The 16,660-nt window shown below is 42.9% G+C and overlaps 8 protein-coding genes across 8 annotated transcripts; 2 read left to right on the plus strand and 6 right to left on the minus strand.

The window, feature by feature from the left end:
* Positions 1–138: 138 nt before the first annotated feature.
* BYT42DRAFT_188549 (uncharacterized protein) lies at positions 139–1,071 on the minus strand. Its single transcript, XM_051562455.1, has 2 exons — positions 757–1,071; positions 139–690 (listed from the first exon to the last, which is right to left on the minus strand). Exons 1-2 carry the CDS (start codon positions 880–882, stop codon positions 229–231), a joined length of 588 nt encoding a protein of 195 aa, XP_051427217.1. The 5' UTR covers positions 883–1,071; the 3' UTR covers positions 139–228.
* Positions 1,072–2,760: 1,689 nt separating this feature from the next.
* BYT42DRAFT_188545 (uncharacterized protein) lies at positions 2,761–3,173 on the minus strand. Its single transcript, XM_051562454.1, has one exon. The coding sequence runs from the start codon at positions 3,064–3,066 to the stop codon at positions 2,848–2,850; it is 219 nt and encodes a 72-aa protein (XP_051427218.1). The 5' UTR covers positions 3,067–3,173; the 3' UTR covers positions 2,761–2,847.
* A 381-nt stretch (positions 3,174–3,554) lies between these two features.
* Positions 3,555–5,693, plus strand: BYT42DRAFT_556310 (uncharacterized protein). The gene is made up of 2 exons (XM_051566764.1): positions 3,555–4,568; positions 4,651–5,693. The coding sequence occupies exons 1-2, from the start codon at positions 3,654–3,656 to the stop codon at positions 5,377–5,379; spliced, it is 1,644 nt and encodes a 547-aa protein (XP_051427219.1). The 5' UTR covers positions 3,555–3,653; the 3' UTR covers positions 5,380–5,693.
* Positions 5,694–7,023, minus strand: BYT42DRAFT_556312 (uncharacterized protein). Its single transcript, XM_051566765.1, has 7 exons — positions 6,904–7,023; positions 6,703–6,829; positions 6,580–6,636; positions 6,378–6,504; positions 6,208–6,321; positions 6,048–6,136; positions 5,694–5,989 (listed from the first exon to the last, which is right to left on the minus strand). The coding sequence occupies exons 1-7, from the start codon at positions 6,993–6,995 to the stop codon at positions 5,771–5,773; spliced, it is 825 nt and encodes a 274-aa protein (XP_051427220.1). The 5' UTR covers positions 6,996–7,023; the 3' UTR covers positions 5,694–5,770.
* A 597-nt stretch (positions 7,024–7,620) lies between these two features.
* BYT42DRAFT_556315 (thaumatin) lies at positions 7,621–8,436 on the plus strand. Its single transcript, XM_051566766.1, has one exon. It carries the CDS (start codon positions 7,668–7,670, stop codon positions 8,355–8,357), a length of 690 nt encoding a protein of 229 aa, XP_051427221.1. The 5' UTR covers positions 7,621–7,667; the 3' UTR covers positions 8,358–8,436.
* Positions 8,437–8,512: 76 nt separating this feature from the next.
* Positions 8,513–10,619, minus strand: BYT42DRAFT_610527 (major facilitator superfamily domain-containing protein; the record flags this gene model as incomplete). The annotated part of the gene is made up of 8 exons (XM_051571402.1): positions 8,513–8,823; positions 8,912–9,269; positions 9,413–9,573; positions 9,650–9,706; positions 9,773–9,787; positions 9,859–9,951; positions 10,043–10,214; positions 10,272–10,619. 8 exons carry the CDS (start codon positions 10,617–10,619, stop codon positions 8,513–8,515), a joined length of 1,515 nt encoding a protein of 504 aa, XP_051427222.1.
* A 538-nt stretch (positions 10,620–11,157) lies between these two features.
* Positions 11,158–12,176, minus strand: BYT42DRAFT_591875 (concanavalin A-like lectin/glucanase domain-containing protein; the record flags this gene model as incomplete). Its single annotated transcript, XM_051570574.1, has 4 exons — positions 11,158–11,265; positions 11,360–11,623; positions 11,732–11,969; positions 12,031–12,176. 4 exons carry the CDS (start codon positions 12,174–12,176, stop codon positions 11,158–11,160), a joined length of 756 nt encoding a protein of 251 aa, XP_051427223.1.
* A 1,215-nt stretch (positions 12,177–13,391) lies between these two features.
* On the minus strand, positions 13,392–15,982 carry BYT42DRAFT_489897 (glucose inhibited division protein A-domain-containing protein; the record flags this gene model as incomplete). Its single annotated transcript, XM_051563968.1, has 10 exons — positions 13,392–13,581; positions 13,651–13,857; positions 13,929–14,445; positions 14,517–14,820; positions 14,878–14,990; positions 15,059–15,235; positions 15,305–15,494; positions 15,554–15,609; positions 15,686–15,781; positions 15,853–15,982. 10 exons carry the CDS (start codon positions 15,980–15,982, stop codon positions 13,392–13,394), a joined length of 1,980 nt encoding a protein of 659 aa, XP_051427224.1.
* Between the last annotated feature and the right edge of the window lie 678 nt (positions 15,983–16,660).

Raw genomic sequence — 16,660 nt, forward strand, 5'->3', positions numbered from 1 at the left:
GATTAAGCAGAAGCATTGCTTTTCAATAATGAACAATGTTATAAATTGAAACCGAGTGATGAGAAAAATTAAAATCATATTCGATGAAATAAGTGAGATTACAATAGGGCGATGATAGGATCGGTAAATAAGTTAATTAGATTATGTCTGATATGGTGCAGATACGGACAACAGTTTGTACAATAGAAGATGACGCTTTTGAAGGGAAGCACGCATACATGTTACGTATTATAATCGAAAGCGTTCTTTGTACATCAAAAAGGTAGGTGACCATAGTCTGTCGTCCTCGTTGTCGGATGATTTGCCCAGACTATAACCCGTGGGCTGGTTTACGTCCATTGGCGATCGCAGGATCGAGCTAGAAGATGAAACTGCTGTTGATGCGCTGGAAGAAAGAGCTCGGTCCATGGGCTGGGTGCTAATAGGTTCCAACAGTTTTCCGCGACGATGTAACAAGGGCATGGAACTGTTTTTGCTCGTTCGAAGCTGTTGAACACGGAATCGGATAGCGCTCACCCACTCTCTCATCTCGACCTCCGAGTGGCATTGTATCGCCCATTGTTGTGATTGGTTCACCTGAAGTTGGTATAAAGGCTCGAAACGGAAATAAAATGACCGGGTAGAAGTAGGAACCACAAGCACTTCACAAATATCCCGCAAATATAGGGTACACAAAGGCGCCTCGGCATGCTAATTAAAAAAAGAAAATGTCAGCTTTCAACTGCTTCTTTTTCCATCTGCTTCATCCTTGCTTACTTCGTTTTCATAACATTGGAATTCGGTATTTGAAAGGATGCAGTAGCGTAACTGCCACCGAGAACCACCAGTAGGGTTCGATGTGAGTTTAGAAAGCCATCCTGCACATTGGTTGTTATTGGTCATGGTTGGATGATTGAAACGAGTGATGGGTTTGCGATAAAAGGAAGGACAGGGATTCCGAGAAATAGGAATTTACAGAAGCAAAGAGAGAAGAAAACTAGAGAAACAAGATCCCCACCTTCCGCACTCTTTATTTTATACGGTACCAGTTCATCGGCTCCCTGAACGCCTAATGCTCTTTAGGGAAGGCCATAGCAGGCTTGGGTGGCACGGATCATTGCTAATTTGGTGGGCGTCTCCTATTTAGGATCCCCTTAACATTGTGCTCGATCTTTTATGCTTAGTCAGGGTCAAATTTAAGCTCATCGACATAATAATGATGTAGTACCCTCACTCTTGATCCCACAGTCGTCGATACGAGTGAAACCAATGGCTCATAGTGTTACCAAAGGAGAACTCTATACCGATTAGTTGGCGACCAGCAGCAGTCGTGTTTCGTCTTTTTTTTTTGCGCGTTACTCGAGTTAAAAAAGTGAATGAGGCTGCCGCGTTCATCGGAATTGAATGGTTTGACTGGACGACGAAAATGGTTCAAAAGGGACAAACGATATGGCATTATGGATAGCCAAAACCAGCTTAGCCTATTTCCTTACTAAGGCGAGTCTGATCTCCGAGCAAACAGATCAAAGGAGATAAAGTTCATCCGCTGAATGTAAAAGCAACAAAACACATTGTTCTGCTGCAGTTCTCGGATAGGCAAATGTTGTCAAATTGGATTAGCAATGGGATTTTCCCTTGTTGCCAAGGTATTGATCTCATGTTGCTATACAACAAGATAAAAAGAAACGTGGTTCGCCTGCATTTTATTTGTCATTTATTCATCATGCACATATTAGAGATCGGCCACCCGAAGCGAAAGAAAAAAGGTTAAAACATGATCATTCTAAAATTACCAACGCTCATTTTTGCGCAAGGACAAAAAAAAATGGGGTGGGCGTTTTCAATCACGGGCCGTGTAGTGCAAGGCGGACGAGTTGAAAAAAAAGGAAAGTGTAAGATTCCATATGTGCTCCGGATCATCATTGCACGTTTTTTTATACCTTTAGTGCTGTGCAGAGCAACCACAAGGAAAAACTTGGCTATTTGAAACACTGGAGCTCCATTGAACAGTGAACGACAAGAAAAACCCGCCTCGGTTGATATTGAAGGTTTAATCATTGACAGAAAAAAAAGAATGCAACTCCGAGACGTTGAAATCGCATACAGATTGTGCTGCCGCAGTCTAACGGCTGACATTTTGCTTTTATTTCTTTTTTTTTTGTGGAAACCAATCTACTCTTGGTTTGCTTCAATTGAAGGCAAAATGATATGTCAAAGTCCAAACAAACGTAAGTTGTTTACATGGTCACCATCCGATTGTTCGTTACTAACAGTAACACAGTGGAGTCCTCAACCATCAAACGCAAATTAAGCAAGATAGAGGTAAGAATGTCGGCTTGAAAGGTTATAGAGTGGTTCCATATTCATGTATTGTTAGTGTCGACGGCGGCCCTTCAAGCGAAAAAAGCATAGTTATCATACTCCCAAAATGGAAAATCCGTGGTTACCATCCATCCATGCCACAGACGGTTCGTTAGTTCATACGCCGATACTCAACGATGAGCCAACGAAATGGTCAGCCAATGTCCAACTACAATATGACGCTATGATGATAGATTCGACCACTGCAGACTACCATTTGACTCATGCCGCGCCTACTGAATGTCTCGACGATTCAATCATGGACGACAACGACATGATCGGTTCGCTTGAACGAGGTTGGAGTGATGCGTATGACGAAGATTGGGACGCATAACAATGTCGTTTTTGTAAATGTATTAGCATCTTTCAAACATATTCTATGGCAGCATCTAAATTGATGCTTAATCCCGCACGTTGATATGGATAAATAATATAAAAGAAGTAACCCACAACCGAAGCTCGGTCAATATCACACACTCGGAATGCTGTGCAATTCTGAAATGGAATTCAGATATTCTGCAAGTTGATCCAGAAAGAATTAGACACCAAAGGTCTCATCTCCAATTTCGACTGAAATACAGAACGCATATGCATCCACATAATGATCAGCTTTTTGTTCAAGGCATAAGAATTAACAGGGCGACTGCATTTGCAGCTAGCAGTAGCACACCTAAAGAGACAGTGCCACGCTAAAAATTTCGACTTGGATATCATATCAGCGATCATTTAGGGCGTCATACGATAACTTTTTTCGTTTGTATCTTTATCATTCGACTCCTATATCGTTCAAGTTATCGAAAACAAATTCAGTTTTGGGGAACGCTCATAAATAAATGACGAAACAAATAAGTGGGACATGATTTATGACGTTTGCACTAATGCAAGCATTCCATCTATTGTAAACAATATTGCAATCATCTTTGGTAGCTATTTCAGAAATCAGCTGCAAAAATATGCATCACAACAAACAAAAAAAAAACAAAAAAAAAGGGTAACCGAGATGTAGGAACGTCGAGGCGGAATGGGCATGTCAACGCCATTGGGAATGGCTTGTATATGTCCCAAGAAGAACAGTGAAGGTCTAACGGCTGACGTAAAAATGCACTAAAGGTTATTTGGGAAGTCTATATGCAAAGAATAGAATACCCATTTCTGGAAGCTCCAAGAATATCATTGATCCTGTGACTCATAAAGGTCATCAATTGCAGGAATGACTCGGAAAAAGAAAAAAAGATTTGTCTTGAGCTGTATTTCTACATGATGTTCCTGAGTTTCAATCCATTGCAACACATCTTTGAACTTTGTGCTTTTCTATGTGGATCGCCCATGCTTTGTTCCTTGTCATTTGCTACTCGCTTGTCGTTCTCACTCGGGCTGAGGAGAAACTAGTCACCTTCAACGATACCAACTTTCGCTTCTTTGGTCGATGGCATGTCAATACATTTACCCAGAATCTACAAAGCACATGGCCCGGCGCTTATGTAAAAGCCGAAGTCACTGGAACAACCATTATAAGAGTCATCCTCGGCCAGCCAACATCCGTGTATGCAAAAGTCGACGACGGTCCGCTGAAGAAACTGGAGGCGACACCAGTGTCGGGTCAAGGAAACCAAAGCTGGGCAGAACTGATGCTGGGCGATCATTTCGACAGTAACCAATCGCACCAATTCATGCTTATCGCCACTGTCGACGACCCAGCTTTGCAGTTTCACGCTGTTGCACTGTCTTCTGAAGCTTGTACCGTTCCTCCAAGCCATCTGTCGGGACGTAACGTTGAATTTATCGGTCACGATCTTACTTTGGGAACTGGAACCAGCCATTCTTTTTTAACGGGCTACGCTTGGATTGTCAGTGATCTCCTTGGCGTAGAACTTTCCCAAATAGCTTATCCCAACGCTCGTTTAATGGATGATGGTTCGTCCTTTGGCATGGAAACCCGATACTTCCATGGTGGGGCATCTTATCCACCGTCATGCATCGTGCTTTTCTTGGCTCGAAACGATCGCGGTCACGAGGACGACTATGCCGCGAGTCTCACCAGATTTTTACGTCGACTACATACGCGAGCCAAGGATACGCCGATCCTTGTCCTTTCGGAACCGCTGGGCGATCTTTTCCGGGCATCTCAGGGAGCAGTGAATCAACTGTCCAGTGAGAGTCATCAAGATATCTACTTTATTGATACCACCAGTTGGATCCGTTATGGTGCTACCATGTTCCTTGATCCAGTGAGCACACATTGACTCCCATTCTCAGTATTTTTATTCTGTTTGATGTCCTCATTGTATTTGGTTTTTGTCTTTTCGATAGGGTCATTTTACGGATGCCGGACATGAAACATTTGCAAAGAAACTGTTACCTTATCTACAAGCCAAGTTAGCGGTCCCTCCGCAACCGCTTCCTAGCTTTCCACCCAATCCGAATCTTCCCGGACATTGGCAGACCATGGATCTCGGTGAAGCCAGCTCGATAGGTTTACCCGGGTCGGTATCCTTTGATGCCGATAATACGTTTACGTTGTGGGGTTCGGGCACGGACATCAGCAAGGACCGAGATGCGTTTCGGTACGTTTATCAGTCAATGTCTGGTAATGGTTCGATCGAAGCTACTGTGGAATCGCATTCCGCTTTTGCTGCTTGTGCGAAAGCAGGTATCATGCTGCGCGAACATTTGGCTTTAGGCTCGCCTCACGTGATGCTTGGCATGTCATCGGCGGATGGTCTGTTTCTCCAAACACGAGAAACAAACCTCAATGCTACTAGGGTGATCAAGAAGATGCGCGCTTCACCTCCTTATCGTCTACGTCTTGTACAGAAAGGGTTCAGTGTCACAGCGTCTGTTTCGAATCGAGATAGTGAATGGGAACCGTTCGCCGAGATAAAAACGTCACTAGCCCGTGATATTTATGTGGGTCTTGCTGTCACCAGCTGTGACACATCGGTAGTGAGTGTAGCCAAGTTTTCAAACATCAGTCTTAAAGGCGGCGTAGGCAGCGGTGGTCTCTCTCTTCCACGCTTCATAGAGCAGAAACCGAACTAAATCATCCGTTGTCGTCCCATGTAATTTCTCAATTATAAAAATATCTAACAGTAGACTTTGACATGAAAATAAGCAAGCTCCCATCATTCAATGGACTGTTACTATAAACGGCATGGTTTCCTGTTCTTTCAGTAGCTATACAGTATCAATTGACAATGGGCGCTCCCTGCTGCAACTGGTTCATTCCTGTTGTTGACAAGGGATGAGATAAAAAATGGGATTTTCGTAAGGTGCTCCTGATCATGTTGCGGCAATGAAACATTATGGGATAGAGAATGGGAACGAAATATCAAAAGCAAAAGAAAAAAATTGAAGCGCGGAACGTGTCCAGGGTAAAAACATCGCATTCACGATTATATTTCAATGGTGATCATACAATAAGATACAACATCTACTGCTTTTTCGGCTTGCCTTCGAAGCGAATAGGGGTCTGAATACCGCCCAACCAGGTAATACCAATAACGAGGATGACCAGCAACAGAAAGCTGACACCAATGCCCATAAAGATACCAGGAGTAAACAATTGGTATTTGGCAAAAATGGGCAAATTAGCTTGTTCTGCACGAGGGGCTCGACCAGTCAATGCTCGCTTGTTCAAAGGAGCCGTAGTCTAAAATTACACATTTAGTTTATTGGCTGCAACTTGCCTTTACACGCAATGACCCTACCTTGCGACCCTTGCTCGAAGTGTAAAGAACAACATAGTTATCACCAACGAGAGTTTCAAGCAAGTTCATGTATTGTTCAATATACTTGGCTATGAACACGTTCAAAATGCCGGGTTAGTTCACGTTCGAAACCAAGCATGCATTTCCAGGGAATATATACCATTTTCTTTCAATGTTTCGACATCCTTTGCTGGAGGCAACACAAAGGTAGTATAGAGGCTTCTTCCCTTTGGCATATAAAAATCATCTTCGTTCCCGATCAATTGTTCCAGCTCTAAGGTCCCTCGGTAAATGCATGATTCATTCGCTTCCACAGTTTATGCACGTTACCCTTTGCTTCCATGTGCATGGACACACTGTCGCACTTCATAACCATGATGGCGTTCATATCCTTTATATCCATTTCATCGTTGATATAGCTAATGTGCGCCTTTGTACCAGCTTTTTCATAGTGTTCCTAAGAGCAAAAATACATGGTTTTAGTTTGAAACGAGACTATATTTTTTTTTTTCAAACTTTTTAGACCACTAACCTTGACCACGGCAAAAGCTTCGGCAGTTTGTGAGCTTGTGAAATCGTCATTGTGAATCTATGTAACAAAGTTATTTAGTGTGTGTTTGCGTTGAACTACAAAACGTGAAAAAGTCCCACTCACCTTGGGCTGGTCAATGAGGGTCACGATCTTTGCATCGCAAATATTAGGCCCAAACTGAGAAGCAAAAGTATGCGGAGCATCGTCAGCAGCAATGACCAATTGATTGACAGGCTTTGGTTCCAAGTAACTAATTTGAATAACACAGAAATTAAGGTCAGAAAACCTCGGCATGGAAAGACAGCAAGGAGTATAATGAATTACTTTCTCGGTGACCACATCATACATGGCACCGTCTTCTCAAAAGCCAGTACGCTTGACACCAGCGAAAGGAGGGCAATGGTATAAATCTTCATATCCACGAGTCGGTATGAAAGGTGAAACGAAAAGAAGGCGTTGGGCATCGGTTGGGAGCGTCCCCTCTCCGTTGCCGCGTTTCAGCCACCGACTGCACGCCGTCCAATCATATCGCTGTTTGGTCTCCAGTATCCTGATTTGAAAATAATCAAAACTCAAAATAACAGGGCGCAAAGACCATGGTTGACCGATAGAGAAAGCCATGCATACTATAGCATATCTGTATTGAAACAGTTGCCATCACCACGATTCATTTCATAGTAATCCTGTAACTCTCAAAAATCAAACAATTCTGGTTAAGTGCCAGCCTCCAAAGTCATAAACCGGTCTCTTTCATAGTGAGGTTTGACAAGGTTCTTCAACAGCGAAAAACACTACATAAATCCATGCCATATTATGTGAAAGTAGACGTTGGGTGAAGGGGTATTCGTTGTGAGATGGCTGTGATTTCTTGGGGCTGAATGGGTCTGAGTGTCAATTCGATGTCTAAATTTCGTACCTCATTGGCGACTGGATCGACATGGCCTTGTATAATAATCTTCTGTCCCCATGACCCTTACCGAATTCCAGCAATACATAAAGGTAGCCATCCCAGATCCCATGTAAAGAAACCACTTTTTCTCACTTGAAAAACTTTATTATTATTAATCTTCACTCGAGAAAGGAAAGTAATGCATATGCTTGCTGTGTTGTTCATCGCTTTGGGCTTCTTCTGCAGCCTTGTCGCCGCCAATAATAAGCAAGTCGAGATCCTCAATAAGTGTGGCAAGACATTGACGGTGGGAGTGCTCACCAACGGTGCCAGTAAACCGGAACAATCGTTCGATCTTACGCCTCACGCAAGCCAGACGATCAGTAAGCAGGATACGTGGGGAGGTCGCATCTGGGGTCGCTATCAATGTTCGGGTGCCAAATCAGCGAAATGCACTAACCCACCCGGTGCGGACAATCCTGCTTCACTGGCTGAATTTTTCTTCAAGGGTGCTTACGGCAAGGACTTTTACGATATCAGCTTCGTGGATGGATATAATTTGCCTATGAAGATCGAGCCAATAGATCCTAGTCACACCAAAGGTTATACATGTGGTGCTCCTGCTTGCAACAAAATGCCTGACTGTCCACCCGAATACGCTATCAAGGATGCTACCGGCAACGTCGTTTCTTGCCAAAGCTCCTGCTCCAAGACTGGAGCGGCTGAGCATTGCTGTACCGGCCAGTATGATCATCCTGAGATCTGTAAGCCTGACCATCGCTCCAACACTGTCAAGGATACTTGTCCCGATGCTTACAGTTTCGCTTACGATGATCAAAAGTCGACGTACCAATGCACGACCCAGAAATACGTTGTCACCTTTTGTTAAAAGAAAAAAAAAAGAGTAGTAATAACACTGATAAAATTTATTGAATGTAAATCTTCTATACAAGTGAACAAAAAGTACAATGCAGTAATATTAAAACGAGAAAAAAAAACCAAAAGTGGACAGGAATATACATAGAAGAATGGATCCTTATTCTCTCAAACGAGACTTTGATGGGTATCTACACGATCCAATGTCGCGGAATGATGCTTAGTGCTGCTGTTCAACTTTTCATCTTCCATGTTGGGACCCGCAGTATGTGATTTGTGTTCATAGCGTGTGCGCCATCGTTGACCAAAGACCATCACAAGGACAATTAGCGCGATATTGGCGACATTGATAGCGGCAATGATAGTATAAAGGATGCCTGGTCCAGCAGCGTGAAGTGCTTGGGAAGAAAAAAGTGTAGCAATGGCTGCAGCAACTGAACGAACGCAGTTGTTGATAGCAACTGCCGAAGCAGAACGACCTAAACACAGAAAGCGATTTTCCCTGTGAATAACTATCCTTTTTACTTGGGTTTTTTTTAGAAGACGTAAGAAAACAATCAGATTTACCTGGTTTCGAATCCACCAGGTAGACCGAGGTAGGAGTGAAGGCCCACATCTGCCCGAGAGCGTAGACAAATAAACCGATCAACGGTGCATATACACCAATACCCTTTTCGGTGGTCCAGCCATAAATCAGGTAACCTGCAGGAATCAGAATAAACGAAGGCGTGGATGCACGCAGTCGCATCTCCGGCTGGACACAGTCTTTTGTCTTTTCCCGCAGTCGACGAACCACATAGTCAGCATGTTGTCCACTTACGACGGATCCAACCATCAAGCCTATGCCAAAGGCAAGATAGCACAATCCCACTTGAGACTCGTCGTAGCCATAGAGTGACTGGAAAGTATCGGTGATGGTCGGGTTCTAAAATTTTGCGTCAATCATTACTGTAGCTATGCAATGGAAAGAAAAATGGAAAAAAAAAGAAAGATGAATCATTAGGAGTAACGAGGACTCACCAAGAAATACAAGCAGGCGAAAATAACTGAATTGTAGCAGGTAATTACAATGACCGTTGGATCCTTGCACATACTGGCCATAGGACCGAATGCACGCCGTAACATGTGTAAAGTTGAGGTTCGCACATGGGGTTGTTGACTGCTTGTGGAATCTTTGATGCGTAGGGTTTCGGGTAAAAGAAACGCCACCATGACCAACAATACCCCACCTAACTCGGTAAAAAGCCTTGGTCAGAAATTTCCCAGAAATAAAAAAGCCCCGATTTTCCCATTTTTCATACTTACCAAGGATGGCTAGAAAATAAAAGGTAGATCGCCATCCAAGATACTGACACAAAGCACCTATTAGGAATGGATGAGTGACCTTGTAAACGTCAATGATACAACACTATCGAACTAATCACCCACCTCCGATGGTGGGACCTATATCATATAACGATGCCGAAACGTTAGCAACGAATATGAAACGACATAATCAATAATTATAACCCTACCGATGACGGGGCCAATGAGAGGGCCGATGTAAAAGAAACCATAGGCTTTGCCTCGATCGGCGACATGAATCGTATCTGCGATCACCCCGGCACCTAAAAAAGGAAATAATTGAGGAGATTTCCTCCGCTTAGCCGGACCTGCATTGATGATTTTTGAATTATGGTTATTGTCGAAATAACCCACCTAACGATTGACCAGCACTGGATCCGCACGCCTGCACAGCGCGGAAAACAATCAACATGGCAATATTGCGCGAATTCGCGCATATGACCGAGGCTACAATATTCAACACGATACTAATAAGATACATTCTTTTTCGACCGTAGTGATCGCTAAGGCTCGCCCAGAATAATGGCTTTAAGAAATCGAAATTAGTGATTCATCTTGTCTTGTCATTCGGGGGTGCACATACTGCGATGCCCATAAATACGACGAATGCTGATACGGTGCCATTGACTGCTGCCAAGGATGTGTGGAGGTCTGCTGCAACCGACAATAAACCGGGCATATAGATCATGCTACTGAGGGGACCACTGATACCGCACAAGGAAACGGTCATAATGATCATGGCTTTCCGGGCTCGCGAAAAATCGTAAGGATCGTCCTTAGCGTAAATGTTTCCCATGAGAAATTCGGCCCATGATTGTCGAGGGATGCCCGATGTTTGTGTGCCATCGTCCTTGATTGTTTCGTTCAAGGATTCGTGATCCATGAGATCGTTCTCGTATGGATATTTATCGTTCGATATGGAAGTCGTCATATTGATGAATATTTCATACAAACGAAGGGTAAACAAATAAGCAGTATAAAAATTCCGTTGATGTGAATTAGAAGAAAAAAATAAAAGGAAAACCGGAAAAGGCACTGTCTGATGAGTGATCCGAATCATTTTTCAAAAAAAATTCGATCTCATGCACTGCCGCTTTCTGCGACTGGTCACTCACTCCGCCAAAAATATGTCTCGCATTCTAACGACTGAACATTGTAATAAAAAAGCATGACTTATCTTTGCCATGGTAGTTGTATGATCATTCTATTTCTGCAAAATGACTGCGCTGTGAAGCCATTCAACACATGGTTAATATATCGTTATATAAAGTGTTTGCAATTCGTTATATTTATATATTACACATATTATTACATTTCTATAGTCGTTCGACAATTGTTGTTATACAGGCATGAATGGAAAATATATATCCCTTGGGCGACTTGCGCGACATTCTGTCTCAATTCATTTTAACGAGAGGATTCAAAATTCGGGAGGCCGGTATAAGTTGAAAGTTCGGATCCTCTTGGATTTAGATGCACGCGACAAGAAGTAATAAGAGGATAGTCATGAAAGGTACTGATATGCGCGGTGCATCGGAATGGTGATGCTTGGAAGAGAAGTCTGAACCAGGGATCATCTTTTTTTGCACAATATCTAAAAACAAATGAGTATAGGATGAGTTTCAGAACAACAGCGTTGCAACTATATCGTGTTCCGCACTTGCCTGATACTTTGCATGCATTCTGGGCTTTTTCACAGGAAAGAATATTGGTGGCTCGTGAAGAGTTGAAAAACATTGTCATGTTGGCAATGGTTAGCTGAGCATCTTCACTTGGTGGTCCGCCACTGAAGTTCGGATTGCCATCGGTCCAATGACTGACAATGATGCGACCAGCTGAATCGGGGACATTAGTGGTCATGGTATTGAGAACATGGCCGTCCACATAAAAGGTGACAGAACCTGGCAACCAGTCGAAGCGGTATTCATGGAAATCCTGCAGAGCCAAAAAAAAAAAAAAAAAAAAAAAAAAAAAAAAAAAAATTTGATGGATCAATCTCAGATGACTAGGCTATCACGTAAATTGCTTGTCCTTTGTACTCACCGTCGTCGGATTGAATGCGAGAATATGCTTGTCACTGGTTTCTGGAGCAGCGGAGCCATCCTTGTTATAAAGTTGAGGCTGGACAGCTAGATAGGTCTTCCATGGATTCTGTAGCCGGCTAAGGGTTTCAATATCGATTTCAGCGGTTCTATTTCGGTAAAAGAAGAAAGCTGCCACCGTTCCCGATATGTTGGAGGTTTTCATGTAAGCGCGATACGTTCCATATAAAAAGTCATCTCTGCAAATAAATGTCAGCTGGGAAGGTATTTTTGGGATGGCAATGACGTGGCTTGGCTTACCTTCGAGTGGCAAATGATCCAGAAGAGTGTTTGCCACCTTCATTTTTGACCGTTAGCTGGATCGTTCCATTGTTCACGCGTACATTATTGTGTTTAAACGCTCGTGCATAATCGTTTTCGGTGGCTCCGCGAAGGGTGTAATCCATCACCATATAGTTTCTGTCGAGACGCATACTGCGTGTAGCGTAATTGGAATAATCGGCATGCCACACGTTGGCCCATACGTGATTGCTTTCATCTTGAAACCCACAGTCGCACACGATAGGTTCGTCGACTTTTTGTTGTGGTTGCTGGGCTGCTGCCAGGGAACACGCGCCGATCAAGATGGATAGAGATAACAACATGTCTCTAAAAACAAACAAACAAACAACAAACAAAAAGAAACAAAGAGAAGGTATGGAGATTTACAATCGAGTTTTGAGTAATAAACAAATGGATGCCTATTTTATCATCTGAAACAGTGGAATTATTCTCCTTTAATTAAAAAAAGCTCGGAGAGACATACATGATTCATTATCGATAAGATTCGAACCCAAGATCTTTTGAATTCGATCGGATAATTAATTAATCATACTGCTTCTCATCCGGAGGTATCATAACACAACGTGTCTGTCCGAAAGTTGTGGAAGAAGATTAGGGGTAGATACTTGGTAATCAAGAGTCATCAAGGAACTAGTATAGGACGCATTAAAGTACCTTTGCAAAATCGAGAAGGGCAAGAGAAATGAATGAGGAAACGAATCCAGCTGTTGAACATACAGTGAGACCCATTACCATCCATAAGAGGAAGATTGAGCATGCAGAGTTCCGCCAGAAAAGCGTGTGCATTACACAGTATAAAATAAAAGAACGCTTTGCACGCAGTCTTATCCTTTAGCTTATCCGATTATATAACTATGCAGATGGCGTGCTTTCAGTTGGATTGCTTCAGGTCGATGTGTCAGATAATGGCTATTGATGATGTGAATCCATGGACGGGTAGTTGTGACAACAAGGTTATAATGCCGGATATGGGTGTGGCTAATAAAACCATAAAAAATAATCTCAGTGAAACTGGACTGGAAACTGCTGGAAGTGTTTTGTAAAACAAACTCACGTTATCGACAGTTGCGATGATCCTTACGCATCTCGCGAAAGTTTGTAACTACGAATGCGCCCATGACGTATTGACACTTCAAAGTAAGTGGTTTATGGTTGCGCTTTTCCAAAATGAGTGATATGCGAACGACTATAAACTGATACAAACAAATAAAAAATAATACAATAACAAATTTATGGGTAGGTAGGTCTTTGTAGGATTCTTCAAAAAAAAAGAAGGAATGCCTGTCAAGAAGTACCTGCCTGACTTTTTGTTCCTCTGATTATGCCATCCCACTGGCGGACTTCAGTCTGCTGGAGCTTTCTTCAAGTTGTCTATTATTGCGACGAACGTGCTTCATGAGAACCACCATGGCTGCTGGTGTCATTCCCTCAACACGTTTAGCAGCACCAAGCGTCTCAGGGCGAACAACGGCTAATTTTTGTCGGACTTCGTTCGATAACTGATCCATGCTATTAGAACAAATGATGATTTAGCATTCCTGATTTGATAGCATTTAGAGAAAAAAAAAAGATACGAACTTGGCATAATCAAGATTGATATCCAGTCTGAGATTTTCATCCCTTTTTAATGCTGCCACTTCCAGAGCTTGTCGTTTCAAGAAAGGCTTATATCGTCCTTCAATCATGATGCGTTCTTTAAGAGACTCGTCCAAATGATCCAGCGCAGGAACAAGCTCTCGGAACTGATCCAAGCTTACATTGGGCCAAGTTAAAAGATCCATGGCACTAGCAAGCCGCGTTAATAACCACGTTCAGCATAAAGCAATTCCAATCACGAAAAGAATATGTCTTTTTACCTTCTCAGTACACCATTATCATTGGTGATTTCCGACCCTGAGCCAGACACAATACCGTGTTTACTCCATTTCTTGACAGACATCTTGAGTCCTTCCAGATCCTCCATAACAGTCCGTAGGGCTACATAAGTACGATCAAAATGAGCCCATCGTTCATCCTTTACTACGCCAGCTTCGTAGCCTTTCAGGGTCAAGCGCATATCGGCATTGTCTGCACGAAGAAGAAGTCGGTATTCGGAGCGGGAAGTGAACACGCGATAGGGCTCCTCAACCCCTTTGGTGATAAGATCATCAATCAAAACGCCAATATAGGCATCAGATCGGTCAAGGATAAATGGCGGACGACCAAGAGCGCTTAGACCAGCATTGATTCCGGCAATGATTCCCTGGGCTGCTGCCTCCTCATAACCAGTGGTACCGTTGATTTGACCTGCCAAAAACAGGCCACTAATACGTTTGGTTTCAAGCGTAGATCTTAATTCTCGAGGGTCAACGTGGTCATACTCCACACCGTATGCTAAACAACCAAATATCCCTCTGTTGAGAAACACGATACGCTTGAACTCGGGTCGTCTATGCATCCTTTACCTGGTTTCACCATATCGACATTTTCTAAACCGGGTATCATGCGCAAAAAATTACGCTGAATGTCTTCTGGCATTGTGTTGGAAATTCCGTTTGGATAGACAAGATGGGTGTCAAATCCTTCAGGTTCTAACCAAATGGTATGACCGGTCTTATCGCGAAAGCGCTTAATCTTGCTTTCGAGCGAAGGGCAATAACGTGGCCCTTTGACTGTTTCACGAATATGAATACTCTGATCGAAATGTTGCTCAATATACTGATGAACAGCAGGATTGGTCCTTGTTTGATGACAGAGAATTTGTTGATCCTATCATTGGCGGTTACACGAGAGTCAAGCTTAGAAGCACTGGAAGCTCGCACTTACAGCATAAGGCACTGTTTTATGCAGATACGAAAACGGCATAGGAGGTTGATCGCCTTCTTGAATAGCTAATCCTTCGTAATTGATTGTTCTTCCGTCTAATCGCGGTGGAGTGCCTGTATAGTAGAATCTCGGTAAGAACAACAAAGCCCATGCTTTTCGTTGGTTCAAAATGATACAATACCTGTTTTTAATCGCGCAAGCTTGAACCCTGCACTTCGAAGTGATTTTGATAAACCGATGGAGGGCTGTTCACCCAGACGGCCAGCAGGCCAGGCTTTCAACCCCAAATGAATTTCGCCACCCAAAAAGGTGCCGGTAGTGATAACAACATTGGGCGCCGAAATGATCTGTCCATTGTCTAATTTTGTCATTGGCATTCTTTTTTAGAACTTTTCATGCATGATCGCCATAATAACCGTTCACGTACCTAGCCTCACACCGTGAATCATTGTTTGCGCTCCTTTGCTTTTCACCTTTTCGTATTCATGTTGATCCGTTCCTTGATCCATGACCAAATCCGCTACGCTGCCCGATCGGATCGTTAAATTCGGATATCCATTGAGGTATTCTTGAAGATGTTTCTTGTAGAGTTTGCGATCAATCTGCGCTCTCGGTCCCTAATTGAAATATGTATCAGTACTTGATGATGATTGCCTGTCCATTATATCACACTTACATAAACTGCAGGTCCTTTGGAGCGATTGAGAACTTTAAATTGAATACCAGCAAGGTCTGTATTCAAACGAAGCAAATTGGTTACTTGTGATGCTTTGCTGCAATATAATAATAGTTTGATAGAGATGCTTACCGGATATCCGGCCGCATACACCGTCGAGAGCGTCAATTTCTTTGACGAGTACACCTTTACCGACCCCACCGAACGAAGGATTGCAAGACATTTCGCCTGTGATAATGTCAAATATCAAAAAGTCAGTTGGGTTTGACTCATTGTTGCTGACACTTTCAATGCCATACCAATAGTGTCTTTGCTTTGAGTGATTAGCAATGTCCGAGCTCCTGAGCGGGCTGCTGCTGTGCATGCTTCTGTGCCAGCATGACCTCCTCCAATGACAATAACATCGAAATCAGGGATCGGCCGTGACATGGGTGCAGCGATGGAATGGAGCGACGATCTCTGCAATCGCCAAAAGCGATTGTGTCTTTTCGCTACGATCGAACGGATATATCGTTGCATAAGGGAATCGGAAAAAGACTAGATCCAAAGATCTCGATGCCAAGATTGCTTTTTTTTTTTATTTTTTCGGTTCCAGACGGGATTCGGCAAAAGCCCTCCAAACAAAAAATGGTGGAGAGCAGCGGAAGTTTCACAATCCGCTTCTATTTGGTTTGTTAATGTGCCTTGGGTTTATCGCACGTTGTATGTCTACGATATTAAATATCGATCCTTGTTTTTCTGAAGGGCAGAAAAACATGCGATATTCAATACCTCCATGAATGTATCCAGCTACCAAAGCAAGTACTTGATAACGACAATCGCAATAGAGAAAGGTGTGAGGATAAAATATGTATAAAGTAACAATAAAGCCAAAATCAAAAACTTATGTACAAATAACATAACTATAACAGGAAAGGGCAATCAGCAACTGTACTCTATCAAAGAGATCCACGCCATATGTCGTTGATCAGCAGTTGTCGTTGCACAACAGTCCATCAGCAGCCAAATAAAAAAGAATTTACCAACAAGCTGTCTATCACTGCTGCTACGTTTTTTGTTCGTTACCAACTTGTCATTTTCGGCGGGAATATGGATAAGAAGGATTAA

This window comes from Radiomyces spectabilis (genome assembly GCF_025331425.1).
Source record: "Radiomyces spectabilis strain NRRL 2753 chromosome Unknown BYT42scaffold_2, whole genome shotgun sequence".
Taxonomy (NCBI): Eukaryota; Fungi; Mucoromycota; class Mucoromycetes; order Mucorales; family Radiomycetaceae; genus Radiomyces; species Radiomyces spectabilis.

Excerpts from the sequence above, each read along its gene's own strand:
- BYT42DRAFT_188549 (XM_051562455.1), bottom strand. The coding sequence starts at position 882 with ATGACCAATAACAACCAATGTGCAGGATGGCTTTCTAAACTCACATCG. Across the intron at positions 691-756 it reads TCCAATGTTATGAAAACGAA|CATGCCGAGGCGCCTTTGTG; the intron begins GTAAGCAAGGAT and ends TTTTTTAATTAG.
- BYT42DRAFT_188545 (XM_051562454.1), bottom strand. The coding sequence starts at position 3,066 with ATGATCGCTGATATGATATCCAAGTCGAAATTTTTAGCGTGGCACTGT.
- BYT42DRAFT_556310 (XM_051566764.1), top strand. The coding sequence starts at position 3,654 with ATGTGGATCGCCCATGCTTTGTTCCTTGTCATTTGCTACTCGCTTGTC. Across the intron at positions 4,569-4,650 it reads CTACCATGTTCCTTGATCCA|GGTCATTTTACGGATGCCGG; the intron begins GTGAGCACACAT and ends TCTTTTCGATAG.
- BYT42DRAFT_556312 (XM_051566765.1), bottom strand. The coding sequence starts at position 6,995 with ATGAAGATTTATACCATTGCCCTCCTTTCGCTGGTGTCAAGCGTACTG. Across the intron at positions 6,830-6,903 it reads ATGATGTGGTCACCGAGAAA|TTACTTGGAACCAAAGCCTG; the intron begins GTAATTCATTAT and ends TATTCAAATTAG. Across the intron at positions 6,137-6,207 it reads CGAAACATTGAAAGAAAATG|CCAAGTATATTGAACAATAC; the intron begins GTATATATTCCC and ends ACGTGTTCATAG.
- BYT42DRAFT_556315 (XM_051566766.1), top strand. The coding sequence starts at position 7,668 with ATGCATATGCTTGCTGTGTTGTTCATCGCTTTGGGCTTCTTCTGCAGC.